The 17,337-nt window shown below is 35.4% G+C and overlaps 1 protein-coding gene across 12 annotated transcripts in view; it reads right to left on the minus strand.

Annotated features, from left to right (window-relative positions):
* Positions 1–17,337, minus strand: part of PRDM5 (PR/SET domain 5) — a 221,202-nt gene that overhangs the window by 82,898 nt on the left and 120,967 nt on the right. For all 12 annotated transcript variants that reach the window (XR_012435351.1, XR_001490964.3, XR_012435352.1 and 9 more), the window contains 3 exons: positions 16,814–16,971; positions 3,980–4,073; positions 105–265 (listed from right to left, as the gene is read on the minus strand). Coding sequence is in view for 9 of the 12 variants with exons in the window: in XM_015450783.4 (XP_015306269.1) it covers positions 105–265; positions 3,980–4,073; positions 16,814–16,971 (413 nt within the window). In the remaining 3 variants the exon portion in view is untranslated. The remainder of the gene's footprint in view (positions 1–104; positions 266–3,979; positions 4,074–16,813; positions 16,972–17,337) is intronic.

Below are 17,337 nucleotides of genomic sequence, written 5' to 3' on the forward strand. Positions count from 1 at the left end.
TAAATATTTTGATAGATTAATATATAATTATCACATGATAGTTAACATATATACCCATACTGCTTAAATATGTAATCCGTTCAAACTAACAGATTTCCACTTACTTTCTTATGACTTCTAAGCACTGAAGGTGTAACAAAGGCCTTATTACATAGCTCACACCTATACTTCTTGTGTCTTTCATGAACCACCTGGACATGAACGTTTAATGTATCCTTCCTCTTAAAGGTAGCATCGCAGTGATGGCACTTGAAAGTCCTCTCACCTTAGAAACAAAGAGAAACATTTAAGAAGCAATAGCAGGGTCCTATTGATTTCCTCCCATGTATGCCAGACTTAGTTGCTTTCTCCAAAACGTTGGCTTTGTAGCTCTAAGAATGTAACTTTTTTTTTTTTTTTTTACAACAAATTTCAGTTCCATTATCTGCTAATTCACTGTGTGACCAGGCCGAGGTCCTTTCATCTTACATCTTCAGTCTTCTCAACTGGAAAATGTGGGGACTGAATTAGCAAAATTCTCAAAGTTACCATGAACATTTTTAAAAAGTATGCACTTCTGCAGCAGGGGCTGGGATTTGAGGTAAATAGATTCCAGTGACACAAGGCCTCTGTCAAGCAAGGTGAGTTGCCTTTGGGCCCCTCCCAAAGTCGCCTCAAATCCCACCACTGTCCCTATGACCTCCTGTGGATAGATAATAGGCAGAACTGGATCGTAGGTAGAGAGTTGAGGAGGAAAACTCCTGAGGGGAGAGGGTGTGCATCAGAGCTCAGGCCCTCCCATTCTGGGAGGGGGAAAGGGTTACAATGCCCCTGCTTCCTCAGTACTGACTCAGGAACCTGGACTGGAGGCTCCCTGATTCAGTCCTTGGGCAGTTGTAAAAAGTCTCCAAGGCTTTGAGGGATGGGGGTCTTTCAGAGAGGAATTAAATTGGGATAGGAAGATGAAGACTAGCAGCCACCCTGGGTATTTCACTTTCTTCTCATTATCCAGCCTGGGGCTGAGGGGAAAACAACCTCAGAAACTACATATAGAAATCTTATGGTACTTTCTTACTTTCATATAATGCTATTTTTATAGTTCTTCTTAACACATAGGCCTAAGTTTTAGTGGCCATTTTAAATACAATTACAGCCATGAATGTGCGCAATTAGAACACAATGTTTAATAACAATACAGTATAAAATGTATGTAGTATGTGACTGTATAAACAAGACAGACTAGTATTTGAATATAATTTCCTTTTTTAGAAAATTGTCATATTAGCATAGATTCCCATATTGTATTGATAACAAGGCAAAATTAATAATAATTAAATTTCTATATCTAAGTAAGAGATTATCTCAATTTTAGCCAAGCTCTTCTAAATTCCTTCCACCATAACCAGCACCAAATTTAGCAATGTAAAGACCCTATTATTTTTTTACATGAAAGGAAGGAAGAAAGGAAGGATGGAGGGAGGGGCAAAAAGAAGGAGAAAAGGAAAAGAAAAATTACCTTCTCTTTGTCTTTCTAAATAGAATTATCCCTCTCTAACTTAAAGTCTCTTAGAGTCCTGTTGACATTTAATGTCTGAAACAAAGTCACATCCATACAATGCATGAACTGTGTGGATTCTGAGAGCTTTGTTTATTTGTGCGTTTTTGTTGCAGAGTACTATTTCTGTAAACTATCTTTATTCTTTTTGTTTCATTTAAACATTGTTTGTACAAGATGTATAATCAGTGATAGCATAAGGAAATATCAATTGATATAAGACTGTAAACATTAATGTTAATACCAAATCTATTCAGGTACTGAAAGAGATGTTTTTATAAAACCTCTAAGATTGCTCCTATCAAAGCATTTTCATTAAACTACCAAGTGAACTAAAATGTTGGTCCCTGTACAAAATCTCGTCAAGCTATAGCAAGGAAGTCCTTACCTTCCTTCTTTCATACTTTAATTGCAGATTTCTTTGTGTTAAATTTATAAGAATTTTTCCCTATCTTAGTACGTACAAGCTAGCCAGCAACTTGCCTTTTGGTTTTCAGCATATTGGGAAATAGCAATAATTCCCAAAATTATTACAAGTTATTCTTCACATTTTGAGCCAGAAAGCTGATGTAAATTTCTAACAACAGCTTTCATATTTTAAAGTTAAATAAATGGGTTTTAATTTTCATATTGTATAAGACAAGGCCTAGTATTTTGTCCTATTTTAGCCATTTCTGGTGTTCCCATTCATTTCACTAATGATGTCTAACTTTATTTCCCTTAAATAACTCATTTACTCACTCAATTATCAAAGTTGATTTTCCTGGCCAAATGTCATGATGCAGCTTCATAAAACCTGTGATTAATGTGCTGATCAACATCATATTAAATACATACTCCACAGCACAGTCTACACATAGTCACTTTAATCCTATTTTCTCAAGTGAATGAGAACCAAAAAACTGAAAGCAAAGGTGGTAGATTACTTCTGTTAAGAATTCCTTGCTGTCATTAGAAATAAAATTGCATCATTCCCAAGCAAAATTTCCCGAGCATCAAGTCAAATTTAGCCATATTTCAATAGCGTGAATGAGGTTTACTTGTCCAAATCTCTATTCTAACATTCATTCATCTCATAACAGTTATTTTTCTAAATCAAACTGGTAATGAAATAGAAATTCCTGCAATTGCACAACAAATTTTATTTTTAAACACATTCTTTTTAATAAGAAAAATGGTAAGTTGTGCTAATAACTTCTTTAGACCTATAAGCTGAATGTAGAACGGCCTGAGAGCATATCATTACCTTTTTTTTAACAGGAAGCAGATTGCATTTCATCAGCATCATTACCACTCAATACTTATTTTAAGAAAACTTAGTATCTTTATTATTTTGCATTTTGAACACTTGACCAGAGAAAATTTCTCCATGATACTGCCTCTGTATAACCAACTGTCAAAATTAATTATTTTTTCTTTCCTCAAGAATATTAAAAATTTAAGCTGCAGTAGGAACTTAATGTGTATAGAGGATTTTCTACTGATTAAGCTAATTAAATTAAAAGTAAGAAGAGTAAATATTAGCCACGGTACACAATTTTTCCGTTAATTTTAGATATAGTACTGTAGTAAGTTTCTGGCTACTTCAGCGTCTAAACAGAGAATCCACTTTCAAACTCAGCTTGGCAATAACATGTTTTTTCAATAAAGTGATATCCTTTAGTGATATAACTGGACATTCTGTGGTGTTATAAAAAGAGCTCTGAGTGGAGGCGTTAGACTTTTATGGTGCGTATGTATGAAACTTAATCAGAAAGAAAAAGAATGCAACTTCAAAAAGAAGAAATCTGAGACAGTAGCAAGTAGGAAATGCACCTCAAGGTGTGTATGTATAAAATTACTGCAAAAGAAAAAAATTGCCATTGACAAAAGAAGAAATCTCAGGCAGCGGTAAGTAGGAAAAGCACCAATCAGGGACCTGTTTGCTACTCCTTGCGCTGTGAAATCTTGAGTATGTCATGGTGCTTCAGAGGTTCAATATTTTGTATCCCCCTCAAATTAAGGTGTCAGATTAGATGTGCACTCTGATCCTTTTCAACTTGAAAAGTTTGTGAACTCATAAAATGATGCCACATATCTCCATATTTTAAAGAGTCTGACATGTTTTCTTAATCATTATATTTGAAAGGAAACAAAATCATGTTTCAAAACAAAATTCAAAGATATCTTCCTGAATATGGAATATGCTTTTTATATACAAACTTTAAATAATGGGAAGAAATTATATAAAATAAAATATCTCATAAAATAATTAATATTACTGTGGAAAAATAAAGCAAATCTAAAGGGTAAAAAGGTGAAAGGCAGAATTTTCGTTCTTTCTTACATTTAAAGTCAGATTATATAAATACAGGCACACCTTTGGGATGTCTACATTCTCAAAGGTTATAAGAACAAAGTATGAGATAATTCCTTATGTTCTTAACTGCCTGAATCATGACTTACTGTTATGTATTAGCAGGTGTCTCTGCAAAGAAAATGGGGTCCGAAACAAAGCTTTACATTCTTCACATTGGAACGGTCTCTCCTCAGAGTGGGTCTGCAGAGGAAAGATACTGAGTCAGGAGGATCTAGAATCAACCAGTCATTACAATGGATGAGTGGAGGTTGGATTCATGATGCGAAAGACGAAAGAAGGGAAGGTGGATGGTATCTGTTTCTTCCAGTGCCATTCTTCCACCATAAAATTGTAAAGACAAATGTGCTGTGTTTGCAAAAGGAAAAATCACTTTCAAATGCTCACATTAATTATTAATTTGATAAACAGTAAAAACAATTATTCCTATTATCTCAAACTGCTAATCTGAATACACACTGAGATTTCTCAGGGCCGACTTTGCAGTGAAACTGTGTGTACTTTTTCTGAGAACTAAGCCTCCTCTATCACTGGCCAGGCTTTTACTCTGCTGGTACAGCATTTGCAATATACATAAAGGAAATTATTAAAAGAGAAATTGTTTTCACACTTTTCTCTCAGCTTCGCTGAATCAGTTCAAATAATTTTAGTCCTAGGTGCTGTTTTTCCCTAAATTACACTAGAGCACTTACGTTATAATTAACCCTAATTAACATTCATTAAATATTTAATTTGTGTCAAATGCTATTCTAAACACTTAACATAAATCATTTCTCTTAATTACAACAGTAACTGGATTAATAAAACACTATACTGACTCCAGTTTACAAGTGATAAAACTAAGGCTCAAAAAGTTGCAGTAACTTGTGAAGGTCAAACAGCAGAGATTCCCCAAACAATATTAAGCACCCAGGTACATAAGAAACAAAAATATACTGATAAACAAGAAACAATGAAAAGCCACTAACTAGATCTAAAATTCAAAAACAAAACCAAAACAAAACAGCAAACACTGCTAACTCCACCTCTTTTACATTACACATCAGTATAAACCCATTTGGTACAAATCAGCAAATAAAATCTTATTCTACTATAGATGGCATGATAGTAAGTCTCATAAATGCTAAAAAAAATTAAAAATTAAACTATTATCTCATATTACATAAAACAAATCATATAACTGATGGGTTTTTATAATACATATGACATAAAACCAAAAAAGGTAATTTTTAAAAAGTCACTTTATCACACCCTATTAATTTATATATTTTCTTAGTTTAGTGAACATAATATTAAAGATACAAAGATACCCTATTAGCATAATGTTGGTGAGAAAGATATTTTCATGTTTGGTTTTAGTTGTGAAAGATATAGAGAAAGCATGAAAGAACAGATATTTAAGATTAGTCAGGATAAATTACAGATAATCCAATGTGCTATTTAGCCAAAGAAATTAAAATGACAGCACGGAAATACATAGATCAACAAAACAGAAAAACAAGTAGGTTTCTTGAATTACATAAAACACATGAACATTTAGTACAGGAAAAATATGGCATTTAAAATTGGTGGAAAATAGAGTAGAAAGTTTAGTAAATGGCTTTGAGGCAAATGTTCAGATATTCAGGAAAAAGTAATGTTGGATCTACTACTCACCTCTTACAATAAGATAAATTGCAAATCAATTCAGGTATTTTTCTTAAAATGAAGAATAACACTTTAAATGTACTAGAAGAAAACCTGAGTAAATTTTTAAATTACTTTTGAATCTGGAAAGGCTTTCCAAGCAAGGTAGAAAACCAGACATTAAAATGACAGAAATAAATAAACTTAAAGCTGCAAAGCAAAAATCTTTGATGACCAAACAAATATCTGAAACATAAAACAAAAGTGTAATGTTGCTAATGTAAGAAGTTATGGCATATAAATAAGAAAAGATGAAAACGGACAAAAGGACTCCCTTCCAAATAACACTCCTAAAATTTCATTCATCATTTTATTTTGTGCGCTATGCATTTCATTCCTCTACTAGCAAGTCCTATTTTAGATGCTGAGCATATAGCCACGAACCAAAGACAACATCCCTGCTATCATGAAGCTTTTACACTAGCAGAGGAGAAGGACAATAAACAAATGAAAAAGTATGTACTATATTAGGAAGAGATAAATGTGATGGAGAAAAATTAAGCAAGAAAGAAGATAGCAAATGTTTCAGAGAATGGGGTAGCAATTTTAAATGTGTGGTCAAGAAAATTCTAGCTGAGAAGTGACCTATGAGAGAAGATCTGATGGATATGAGGGAGCAAGGGTGGGTATTTGAGCGACCTAGGCAGGAAACATCATGGAAGCCAGCATGGTTGGAGCCATGTGAAAGAGGCAGAGAAGTGGGGAGATGCAGTCAGAAGAATGGGAGAAGTAGAGGAGGAGAAGCAAATGGTGTGTGGCCTGGCTGGCCCGTGCAGGAATTTTGTCTTTTATTCTGAGAGAGATGTAACTTTCTGCAGGATTTGGAGCAGATGAGGGACACAATTCACCTGACATTTAACAGGATGCCATGACGGCTGTGTTGACAACAAAATGTAGGGGAAAACAGAAAGCAGAGAAGCAACAGCAATGCAGCAGGAGAGAGATCATTCGAGCTTATCCAGGTTGGTAGCCACAGATGTGAAGAGAAGTAGGAGAGTTCTAAATATCTTCTGAAAGTGAACAGGTTTTGAGAAGGTACCTGGATACGAAGCATGAGACACAAAAAGAAGGAGGCAAGCATGACTCCAAGATTTGTGATCTGGGCAATGCAATGATGGATTAGCCATTAACAGATATTCAGAAGAGCAGCAAGAAACAAGTTTGAGTAAAACATCAGGGGTTCCATTTTGGACAAGTTCAAATAAATATTATGAGACGTCTAGCATTACAGGTACTGGAATATTTCAAGTCTGGATTATAAGGTACAAGATGGAGATGTCAGATTACATATGGTATCAATATTTAAAGCCACGAATATGATAAAAGAATAAAAAATTAAAAACAAAGATACTATCTGTGATTAATCAGACTGCCAAAGATGAAGATGATGGATATCATTCAGTGTTGACTAAAGAGTAAAAACAGGCAATCTCACATACTGTAATTGGGAATAAAAATTTTCTGGGTAACAATGTGGTTCTATGTACCAAAATGACAAATGTGCACATCCCTTGACTAACCAATTCCCTTTATAGAACTATATCTGACAAATTCTTGCACAAAATACTTGTTTTTAAATAAAAGGAAAATTCCTAAATGCCCATAAAATGATATAAACTTGGTTAACTAAATTGTAGTAGATGTTATAATTATATATTTATTTTCTTAGATATGAAAAGTCATGCATATCATACTTTAGGTGTCAAAAGCAGAGTGCAAAACATAATACATAGAATACCATTTAAGCTGCTTACATATACACACATAGAATGGAGTCTAGGAAGACATTCTACAAAACATTAAGGAGGGTTTTTTATAGGAAAGAGAGTGATATTTGACAGAATGTTTGCTTTCTTCTTTATACCTTTCTTTGATGCTTGGATTTTCCACACTAAGTAGATAGCATTATCATAAGAAGGTAGAAACTATTTTGTTTTTAGAGCATCCAGGCTGGAATACAGGGATTGCTCCCATCTTCTAAAACTACTATATTCCTCCCTAATTCATTTTTTCTATTTCCAAATCTAGGATATAACAACTTGTGAACCTGACTTAGTTGCTTGATTATGAAAGAACTTGGGACAGCATAATGCCTTTTAACTATGTTCAACCAAAGCCACAACATCTAGATATTGGCCTAAAGTCAATGACATATTTTAAGTAGTAAGATGTCTGTGCATAGCCAGGTGAATAAATATTTTTGACAAAAAGGATGCCAATGCCACCATCTGAGTTGGGATGGCAGAGAACCCATGTATTCAATCAACTGGAAGACACTGAGAAGCCACCTCATTTAAGTAAGGCATAGTAAGATGCTCAAATGTTGCAGATAGAGAGCTTCTGTCTCCAAGATATATTTCACAAGTATCAGATGAAATTAAGCTTTTTTAAAGGTGTCTTATCCTTCAATTTTTCACCTCTAAAGAATGCCAAACTTTTCACTGATTTATTGATCAAATGATCCTTAATAACCCCATGATGTTCTGTAGAACATCCCATTTGTATGCTAAGTCACTGATGACACCAACATCTGCCAGTATAACAAATGAATGAGGACTATGAAATATATCTTTTTATATACCAACTCTTTTGCAGACATAAAAAATACATAAAATGTGTTGCACTATTTACAACACCTACTAGAATGTCTCAAAAATGTTTCAGAAGGTTTCTAGCATAATGTACATTAATTACCAGATTAATACATTTCTAGCCACACAGATCAAATATTAATTCCATGAGAATAAAATGAAATTAAGGATCATTTACAATTAAAAACTATACTACTGACTATCAACAATATATATTACTCCATGGTAAAAGTATTTCTTGGTAATGGTATTTCTTCTTTTGGGTATGTGCAAACCAATAAAACTACCTTAAAATTAGAAGAAACAACTAAAGATCAAATAAATTTGGAGAAAATATTCTAGAGGTATGTTTGCTAGAATGATTACTTTTAAAGAGTTTTATTATTGAAGTCTCAGGCTTCATGTCATAGTCCATTACCGTCCCAGTGGGCCACACAATAACGCTAAAGCTACATAAAATGTATGTCATCTGGATGTTTACAAGGTCTGTGGATTAAATTTTTACTGTCCAATTTATAACTGGCTTCTTGAAAAGTACTCCTCCTCACAAAAATAAATTGAAACTGGAGAGATATTGAAGAAGTCAGTGTCTTTAAGCTCAGTACAGAAATGAGGAGCTCACACCACATAGAGAAGTTAAGGGCATGAAATTTAGGTGATGTTCCTACATAACCATAGCCTTGCAGAGCCAAGTCCAACCTTCCCACTGCTTCAAAGAGACAATTCCATCAGTACAAAGCCACAATGCCAGGGAATCAACTACTGAGTCCCCACAACCCTGATTAGGGCAAAGGGAAGTTGCTAATAACCATAGACTTTCAGATGAAGCTATAGAAGGTAGTGACACAGATTCCAAGTCAGGAAACTTTCCCCTCGACAACACTGGTAAGAACCATATCTCATGTCTCTAATTAAGGATGCTTCTCACAAACACTGCTTTGAACAAACACATGACCTCCCAGGCTGACTGACTTGACCATTAATTGAAAAGTTAAGCCTTTTTACAAGTTAAGCCTTTTTACAACAGCTACCACTTATTACAGCTAACGTACAGCATGCAGAACAGGTGTATTCTCTCTTCTACAAGATAGCTCCTTAAACAGATGGAAGTAACAAACATGTGGCTTCACAGAACTATCCAGATAACATACACCTGTAGCTTCACTCATGAAGATATAGTTTTCACACTCATCACAGTTATTATACAGGAGAATTTTCTGTATAAAAATAGGCAGCCTAATATTAACAACTCATGTGTAACAACTCATAGCACTTGGGAGGCTGAGATGAAAGACTGCCTAAGCCTGGGAGGCAGAGGCTGCAGTGAGTCGAGATCATGCCATGGCACTCCAGCCTGGGTGATAGGGCAAGACCCTGCCAAAAAAAAAAAAAAAACCAGAAAAACACACACACACAATTTTACTCATCACTGATAAAATGTAATGAGAATTGCTTTTTAACTCTCAGACTGAAAATAAAAGACTAACAAAATTAAATGTTGGTGAAGAGTAAAGGGGCACTTTTATATACTGTTAAGAGAAAGTAGAGCTTTTCAGAAGGCAATGGGTAGGAACATCTAAACATAAAGTAGACTTCCTATTTGACCCAGAAATTCCACATGAGATCTATGCACAGAAATACTCTCAGCATAGTTAAAAAGTTTTATGTAAGAAGATGTTCACTGCGCTATTGTTCAAAATAGCAGTGGTTACAAAAAAAATGAGTAGATTTATATGAACCAATATAAACATCCTTCCAAATCATATGTTAAGGCAAATAAGTAGGTTCCTGAATGATACGTATGTGTCATAGTACCAGTTGCTTTTAAATATACTTATCTCCCTGATGGGCAGCTGGAACTCTGTTCTTCTCCAAACTCACCTAAAAGATCTTCCTCTTACACAAAAGCATTAGTGTGAAATGCAAACGTTACTAAAGATTTTACAAGAGATATGAAGGAGGTGCCTTCTATGGTGGAATACTTCGCTTGAAAACTTCCTGTCTGATCTAATACTTTGAAATCTCTTCTCAATCTCAGAACATTGAGTGACATCTCATTCTCTCTCTTCCATTCCAAAGCCCACCTTTTCCAATTCTGACCCTCACCCTCTGGCTCTACCACCCAACCACCACCAACTCTCACTGCTATGGACTCAATGTTTGTATCCCACCAAAATTCATATGTTGCGTCTTAACCCCCAATGTGATGGTATTAGGAGGTGAGGCCTCTAGGAAGTAATTAGGCTCTAAGGGTGGACCCTTTGTGAACCGGATTAGTGCCCTTAGAAGAGATAGGAGAGCTTGCATTCCGTCTTTCTCCCTCATGTGAGGATGCAAGAAGATAGTCATCTGCAAACCAGGAAGTGGGCCCTCACTAGATACTAGATTTGCCAGCACCTCGATTTTACATTATCCAGCCTCCAGAACTGTGAGAAATAAATGTTTGTTGTTTAAACCACCCAGCCCAAGGTATTTTGTTATAGCAGCTTAAACTGAAGACACTCACCATCTCACCTCTAATCTTCTATGTGCAAACCCATTACAAACTGTGACCTAAAGTATATCAAAGGCATTGTAATAAAGATAAAAATTGTGTTTTCCTCAGTCTACAAGATATCCTCCAGTTAGGATCATTGGCCTTCATATATATTGGTACATGTGGTAATAATTAACAAATACTTTGTACAAACAATGTGTACAGTTTTTACTATATTGAGGAAAGTCACTCCACTGGTGCGGGGACTGAAACCATGGCAGGCAGGAGAAGGTAGCTGTTGGGAAGGTTCGCAACATGAGTTCCAAAACTGATTACCAGACATGCATGTATGATTTTAAAGTTATTTTCATAAGATATCTACTACAAAAGCAAGAAATATTGGAACCCCTGTATACTGTGATTGAAATGTAAATTAGCATATCCATTATAGAAAACAGTATGGAAGTTTCTGAAAAAGTTAAAAATACGACTACCATAGCAGTCCCACTTCTGGGTACATCTTCAAAGAAAGTGAAATAAGTTTGTCAAAGAGACACCTACACTTTCATGTTCATAGCGTAACAGCCAGGATATAAAAACAACCTAAGAGTCCACTGACAGATGAATGGATACAGAAAATGTGGTATATAGACACAATGGAATATTATTCAGCCTTAAAAAAGAAAGAAATCTTGTCATTTTTGGCAACATTAATGAACATGGAGGACATTACGATAAGTGAAAGAAGCCAGACACAGAAAGACAAATACTGCATGATCTCACTTACATGTGGAATCTAAAAAGGCCAAACACACAGAAGCAGAGAGTAGAACGGTGGATGCCAGGAACTAGGGGTAGAGGTGAAGGAGCAGGGGAAGGGAGGAATGGGAAGATGTTGGTCAAGGGATACAAAGTTTCAGTTACACAGGATAAGTAAGTTCTAGAGATGTATACTACAGCAGGGGGTCCCCAACCCTGCTACAGCAGGGTTACCCAACCCCACAATAGCAGCCCATAGCCTGTTAGGAACCAGGCCACACAGCAGGAAGTGAGTGGCGGGCAAGTAAGTGAAGCTTCTTCTATATTTACAGCCACTCCTCATCACTCACATTATCGCCTGAGCTCCACCTCCTGTCAGATCAGTGGCAACATTAGATTCTCACAGGAGCGCGAATCCTATTGTGAACTGTGCACACAAGGGATCTAGGTTGCATGCTCCTTATGAGAATCTAATGCCTGATGATCTGTCACTGTCTCTCATCACCCCTAGATGGGATCATCTAGTTGCAGGAAAACAAGCTGAAGGATCCCACTGATTCTACATTATGGTGAGTTGTATAATTATTTCATTACATTTTACAGTGTAATAATAATATAAATAAAGTGCATAATAAATGTAATGCACTTGAATCATCCCGAAACCATCCCCCTGCCCAACACTGGTCCATGGAAAAACTGTCTTCCACGAAACTGGTCCCTGGCATCAAGAAAGTTGGGGACTGCTGTAGTATATCATTGGGGCTACATTTAGTAATTATGCATTGTATACTTGAAGATTGCTAAGAAAGTAGATCTTCATTTTATTTATTTATTTTAATTGACACATAAAAATTGTATCTATATGGTGTATGACATGATGTTTAGTGAAATGGCTAAATCAAGCTAATTAATATATCCATTATTTCACATGCTTATCCTTTTTTTGTAGTGAGAACACTTAAAATTAACAGAGTAGATTTTGGATATTTTCACTACAAAAAAGATAACATGTGTGACTAATGAATATATTAATTGGGTGGTAATCATTTCACAATGTGTGTGTGTGTGTATATATATAAACATTATATTGTATACCATAAACATATACAAATTTCACTCATTATGCTTCAATAAAGAAAAAATATAAGTAAAAAATATTGTTTTAAATTGTACATTGCTATCTCATCATCCACCTAAGAAAAAGAACAATTAAAATAGGGCAAGCAATTTGCCCTATTAGCTAAATAAACTTTGGATAATGATCTATATCTGTGGTTCCTTCTGTCAGAATCAAATCCTGCATGTCCCTCATAACGTGCGCAGCTCATTGTGAATGTGCTTCTAGCATACAAAGATAGGTGATTTTGTACGATATAGCAACACCTTAAATGAATGGGTACTACCTGCAGCATCACTGAAGAGTAACCTGATGCAAAAGCTGAAGGAAAGAGTGGCTGAGCTCTAACTGTTGAGTGAATATCACTCAGTCTCCAATATGTCATCTTTCCAGGAAATTTTCAACAACTTTTTTTTTTAACTATGTTAAACTTACACCATATGTTTTGGTTTTAGATTCTAATCCATGATATTTTTAGGGAGAAACTTGTTACTTTCTTTAAGGTCTAATAAAATCTATACCAGGCAAAGAGTGAACTGTATTGCCTTTTAAATAGTTTGACTATGACCAAATAAATAATTCTGACTCCAAAATCTAACACACATACACACATAAACACACAAACACATGAATTACTCTATATTTTCTATTCTATTTTTTTTTTTGTTTTTTTAAGATGGAGTTTCACTCTGTCGCCAGGCTGGAGTAGCGCAATCTTGGCTCACTGCAACTTTCACCTCCCGGTTTCAAGCGATTCTCCTGCCTCAGCCTTCTAAGTAAGTAGATGGGACTACAGGCGAGCACCACCACACCCGGCTAATTTTTTTGTATTTTTAGTAGAGATGGCATTTTGCCATGTTGACCAGGCTGATCTAGAACTCCTGACCTCAGGGGATCTGCCCACCTCGTCCTCCCAAAGTGCTAGGATTACAGGCATAAGCCACTACACCCAGCCTTCTATTCTATTTTTTAACGGCCAGTCATCACTCAGTAAATCGATTTCAAGACGTACAGAGCAGTCATGGCCCAGAATTTGAAAAAGACTTGATGAGACATTAAGGCCCAATGGAATTATTCCAGGAGAAGTTGTGACTAGATTTCCTCATAAGCCTCTAAAGTTTCATCCCTGGAAGGCTATGTAAAGGGTCAGGAAAAAAGATCATTTATTTGAATAGACACACACCTGTCCCCCAGGAGCTTGTTTGTGACTTCATCAGGGCAAAACCCCTCCATACTCACTTCCGTCATCAAGCAAGTAGTGCCAGCTCTGGGATCCAAGATGGTTCAGTACGTCTAAACATGTATCCTACAGCAGGAGGCGGGAAGCACTATACAACTTACCCACATTTTGCTTTACATTATATTTGACAGGGAACACAATGGAGAGTGAAGACTAACTGAACGGTTTCTATCTCCTCTGGCTCTGAAACGCTGGTTCAATTGTGATTTAAAGAATCAAAGTATATTTGAATCAAGATCAATGAGTTTTTTTAGCCAGATCCTAAAATACAACTGTAATTCAGATCAAATGATTGTCAGAAAAAATGGAGAAGAAAAAGTAACCTATTAAACCCACATAACTGGCAAGATGATGAAATAAATGAGTAACTAAATTTTCAAAATAAAAACCACCCCTTTAAAATTTCTCTATATGCTGGCCAGGCGCTGTGGCTCTCGCCTATAATCCCAGCATTTTGGGAGGCCAAGGCAGGCAGACTGCTTGAGGTCTGGAGTTCTGGACCAGCCTCGCCAATATGGTGAAACCCTGTCTCTATTAAAAATAGAAAAATTAGCCAGGCATGGTGGCACACACCTGTAGTCCCAGCTACTTGGAAGGCTGAGACTCAAGAATCACTTGAACCTGGGAGGCAGAGATTGCAGTGAGCCAAGACTGCACCACCCCACTCCAGCCTGAGTGACAGAATGAGACTCTATTTCAAAGAATAAAAATAAATAAAATATATCTATATGCTATCATAATCACAATGAAAAATAATATTCCATTTTTCAAGCAAGTCTGAATGTTAAAAAAGAACCAACCCAAAATAACTCAAATAAGCATAATAAAATATATATAATATACTCAAAAAAGAAAAGAATAATTAATTAATTTAAAGTAATAACCCTCGAGCAAACTAAAAGATAAAGATCACACTGACTCTTAAGGTTTTTTTCTGATTTCTGTGGCATATCCTTACTTTTATGTTTCCCAACTAGCCATTAATGATTATGATGGAAGAAAAGGTTGATCTTCTGTTTTTACATGATTCTTGGAGACTATTTCAGGTATTTTCATGTAACAATGCCAAATATACGCTAGGATCATAACACAGTAAGAAATACATTTGTCTAGTGCAGAAGGATTGAATGTGCTTTCCAGTTTGGAAATTATAGGCACCATTGTTTCTATGCTTCCCAAGACATCATTATTACTTTTACATGATTTATGGCTTAAAGCATGAGAGATGGTGCAAAGATCCTGTGCCAAATTCCCATATGGCATATAACATGAGCCAAACTGTGAAAAACTCATAAATGTGGATAGATCAGTTTCATCAAAGAAAGGAGTAAGAGAGTTCCAGAGACTAAACAGGAACTAGCCAGATAATTTTTTATAGTCATGTAATTCCAAAGCAGCAGTAATGAACACAGTCCTGCCCCGAATGTACAATGCTTGAGGTAAACATAAAGATGGTAAGGAAGAAATTAGGCAGAGATGACTTAAGACACTATAATCAACAGTTTATTCTTTGGTAAATCTGCCGTTTTCTTTCTCTTTTTGGACTAAAGTTGAAATTGGTATCATAATTTTTAAATGATTTCAAAAGAGATAAAATGAAGTCTTCGGAAGTATCCCATAAATATTATAATAATTATAATCCTCACGGAGCATAATAACTGAAAAATATGAACAAATTATTTTTAAAAGATCATATACATGTTATTTAACAGCATGCTATAATACATCAACTAAAATCAATTAGCAAATATTTTGTATATCACAAAATGTTTTTATATGCATTTCTAAAATGTTGAATATCTTTGGACAAATTTCCCGAATTCAATTCAAGCATGATGTATTATCTACATGATACATTCTGAAACAAGAACTTGAGCAAAGGTAAAGTATAAGAAATGTAAACCAAAATCAACAGAAGAAACTAGGACATTATATTAATAACTTGAAGAGAAAGAGAAAGGTAGAGAGATCACACAGAAGGAAGGCAAATAGTTAGTTGTTTTAGGCATGGTTAATGCAGATAAAAGGATAAAAAGCTGGAGAAGTAGGCTGAGGTCATGATGTAGAGAACTCTGAATGACAGGTGAAGGTGTACATACTATTACATATGTAGGCACTGGCAATCTACTTTTAATATTAGAGTATGAGAGTGATATACCAGAGTGATGCTTTGGGATGAGCTGCCTTGTAGGATGGATTGCAGCAGGAAGTGATAAGTCTAATTAGATGAGTATTAAAGGAATCCAGAGGAGAAATAATCAGGATGTTGGAATGGTAAAGGAAGGGATGACTGTGAAAGTGATGAGATAATGTAAAGGGTAGAGTCTTTACATTTGGTTTCTAATTTTATAAAGGGACCAATGCTGAATAAAGAGACTAGGATAATGATATGCTTCTGTCATTAAGAGAAAGAGGAAACTCCAAAAGATAAGCTATCTCGGGCAAAGAGAAAGAAAAAACCATTCTGGGGCATGCTGAATTCATTATGTCGAAAAGATGCCCAGTTATAAATGTGAGTCTGAAACTTGGGATTAAAGAAAATAAATCATTTGGAATTCATCAGTATGGTGTTGATAGCAGAAGTCATGGATGTAGTTGACATTTCTTAAGGAGAGAGAACACAGAAGAGGTTCACAGGCAAAGGATCCAGCATAACCTCCTGAGGGGAAATGAAGTCAAAAACGTTCAGAGAAATTGGCAGAAGACCTAGCAGAGCATACAAGGATCCCAAGGATGAAGGGAATTTCAAAAAGCTAATGTAATAAAAAGCATCAAAGTTTATGGAAAGAAGGAAGAGAATAAAGACTTTGCAATTAGTAAATCCCATAAAATTAATCTAACAGCTTTGTTAAGAAAAACTAAGCACTCTGCTTATAAGGACAGTTTCAAAAGAGAATGAAAGACAGAAAGGAGGTTGTGAGGGTTTATGGCCCAGGTGAGTGATCTTCTCTAGTTGTTGCATTATATACAGTAGGCCCCAGATGTACAAAAGCTTCATCAAAACATAAAAATCACACCAGCAAATTCATAAAAATAATAATAATAAGCTTTTACCTTCTTATGATTCTTGTAAACATTTCTGTGGGCAAATCCCTTTCCACAAAGTTTGCATTTGTAAGGTTTGTCTTCACTGTGTATTACTTTGTGAGCACCCACTTGATCAAGCCTCTTGAAAGACTTATTACAAATCTCGCAATTATAGGGTCGTTTTTCTATTAAAAAAATGAGTGGAGACAATCTCATATCGATATAAAGGTAAAGCATAAAAGAGAAAACACCCTTACCTTATATTGCTTCTCATGGTAAGTAAACTAAAGCATGGTCAAACAACTAAAAAACATCTACCATCCACATAATAGACACATAAATGTGTCTATTCCCAAATGAAACATGAGCTTGTTCTCTTACAGATGTATTTTGAATTTTTAAAGTAGCATAGATATAAAGAAAAGGTTTAAATTCAAGGAAGGAATCCTATTTCCAGATGAAAACCATGCTGATATGTGAGAGTTTAAATCAGGGTCAGGGCCCCGAATGCAGAAAGTGACCTGACAGGGATGTAGGTAAAGAACAGAGCT

This window comes from Macaca fascicularis, chromosome 5 (assembly GCF_037993035.2).
Source record: "Macaca fascicularis isolate 582-1 chromosome 5, T2T-MFA8v1.1".
NCBI lineage: Eukaryota > Metazoa > Chordata > Mammalia > Primates > Cercopithecidae > Macaca > Macaca fascicularis.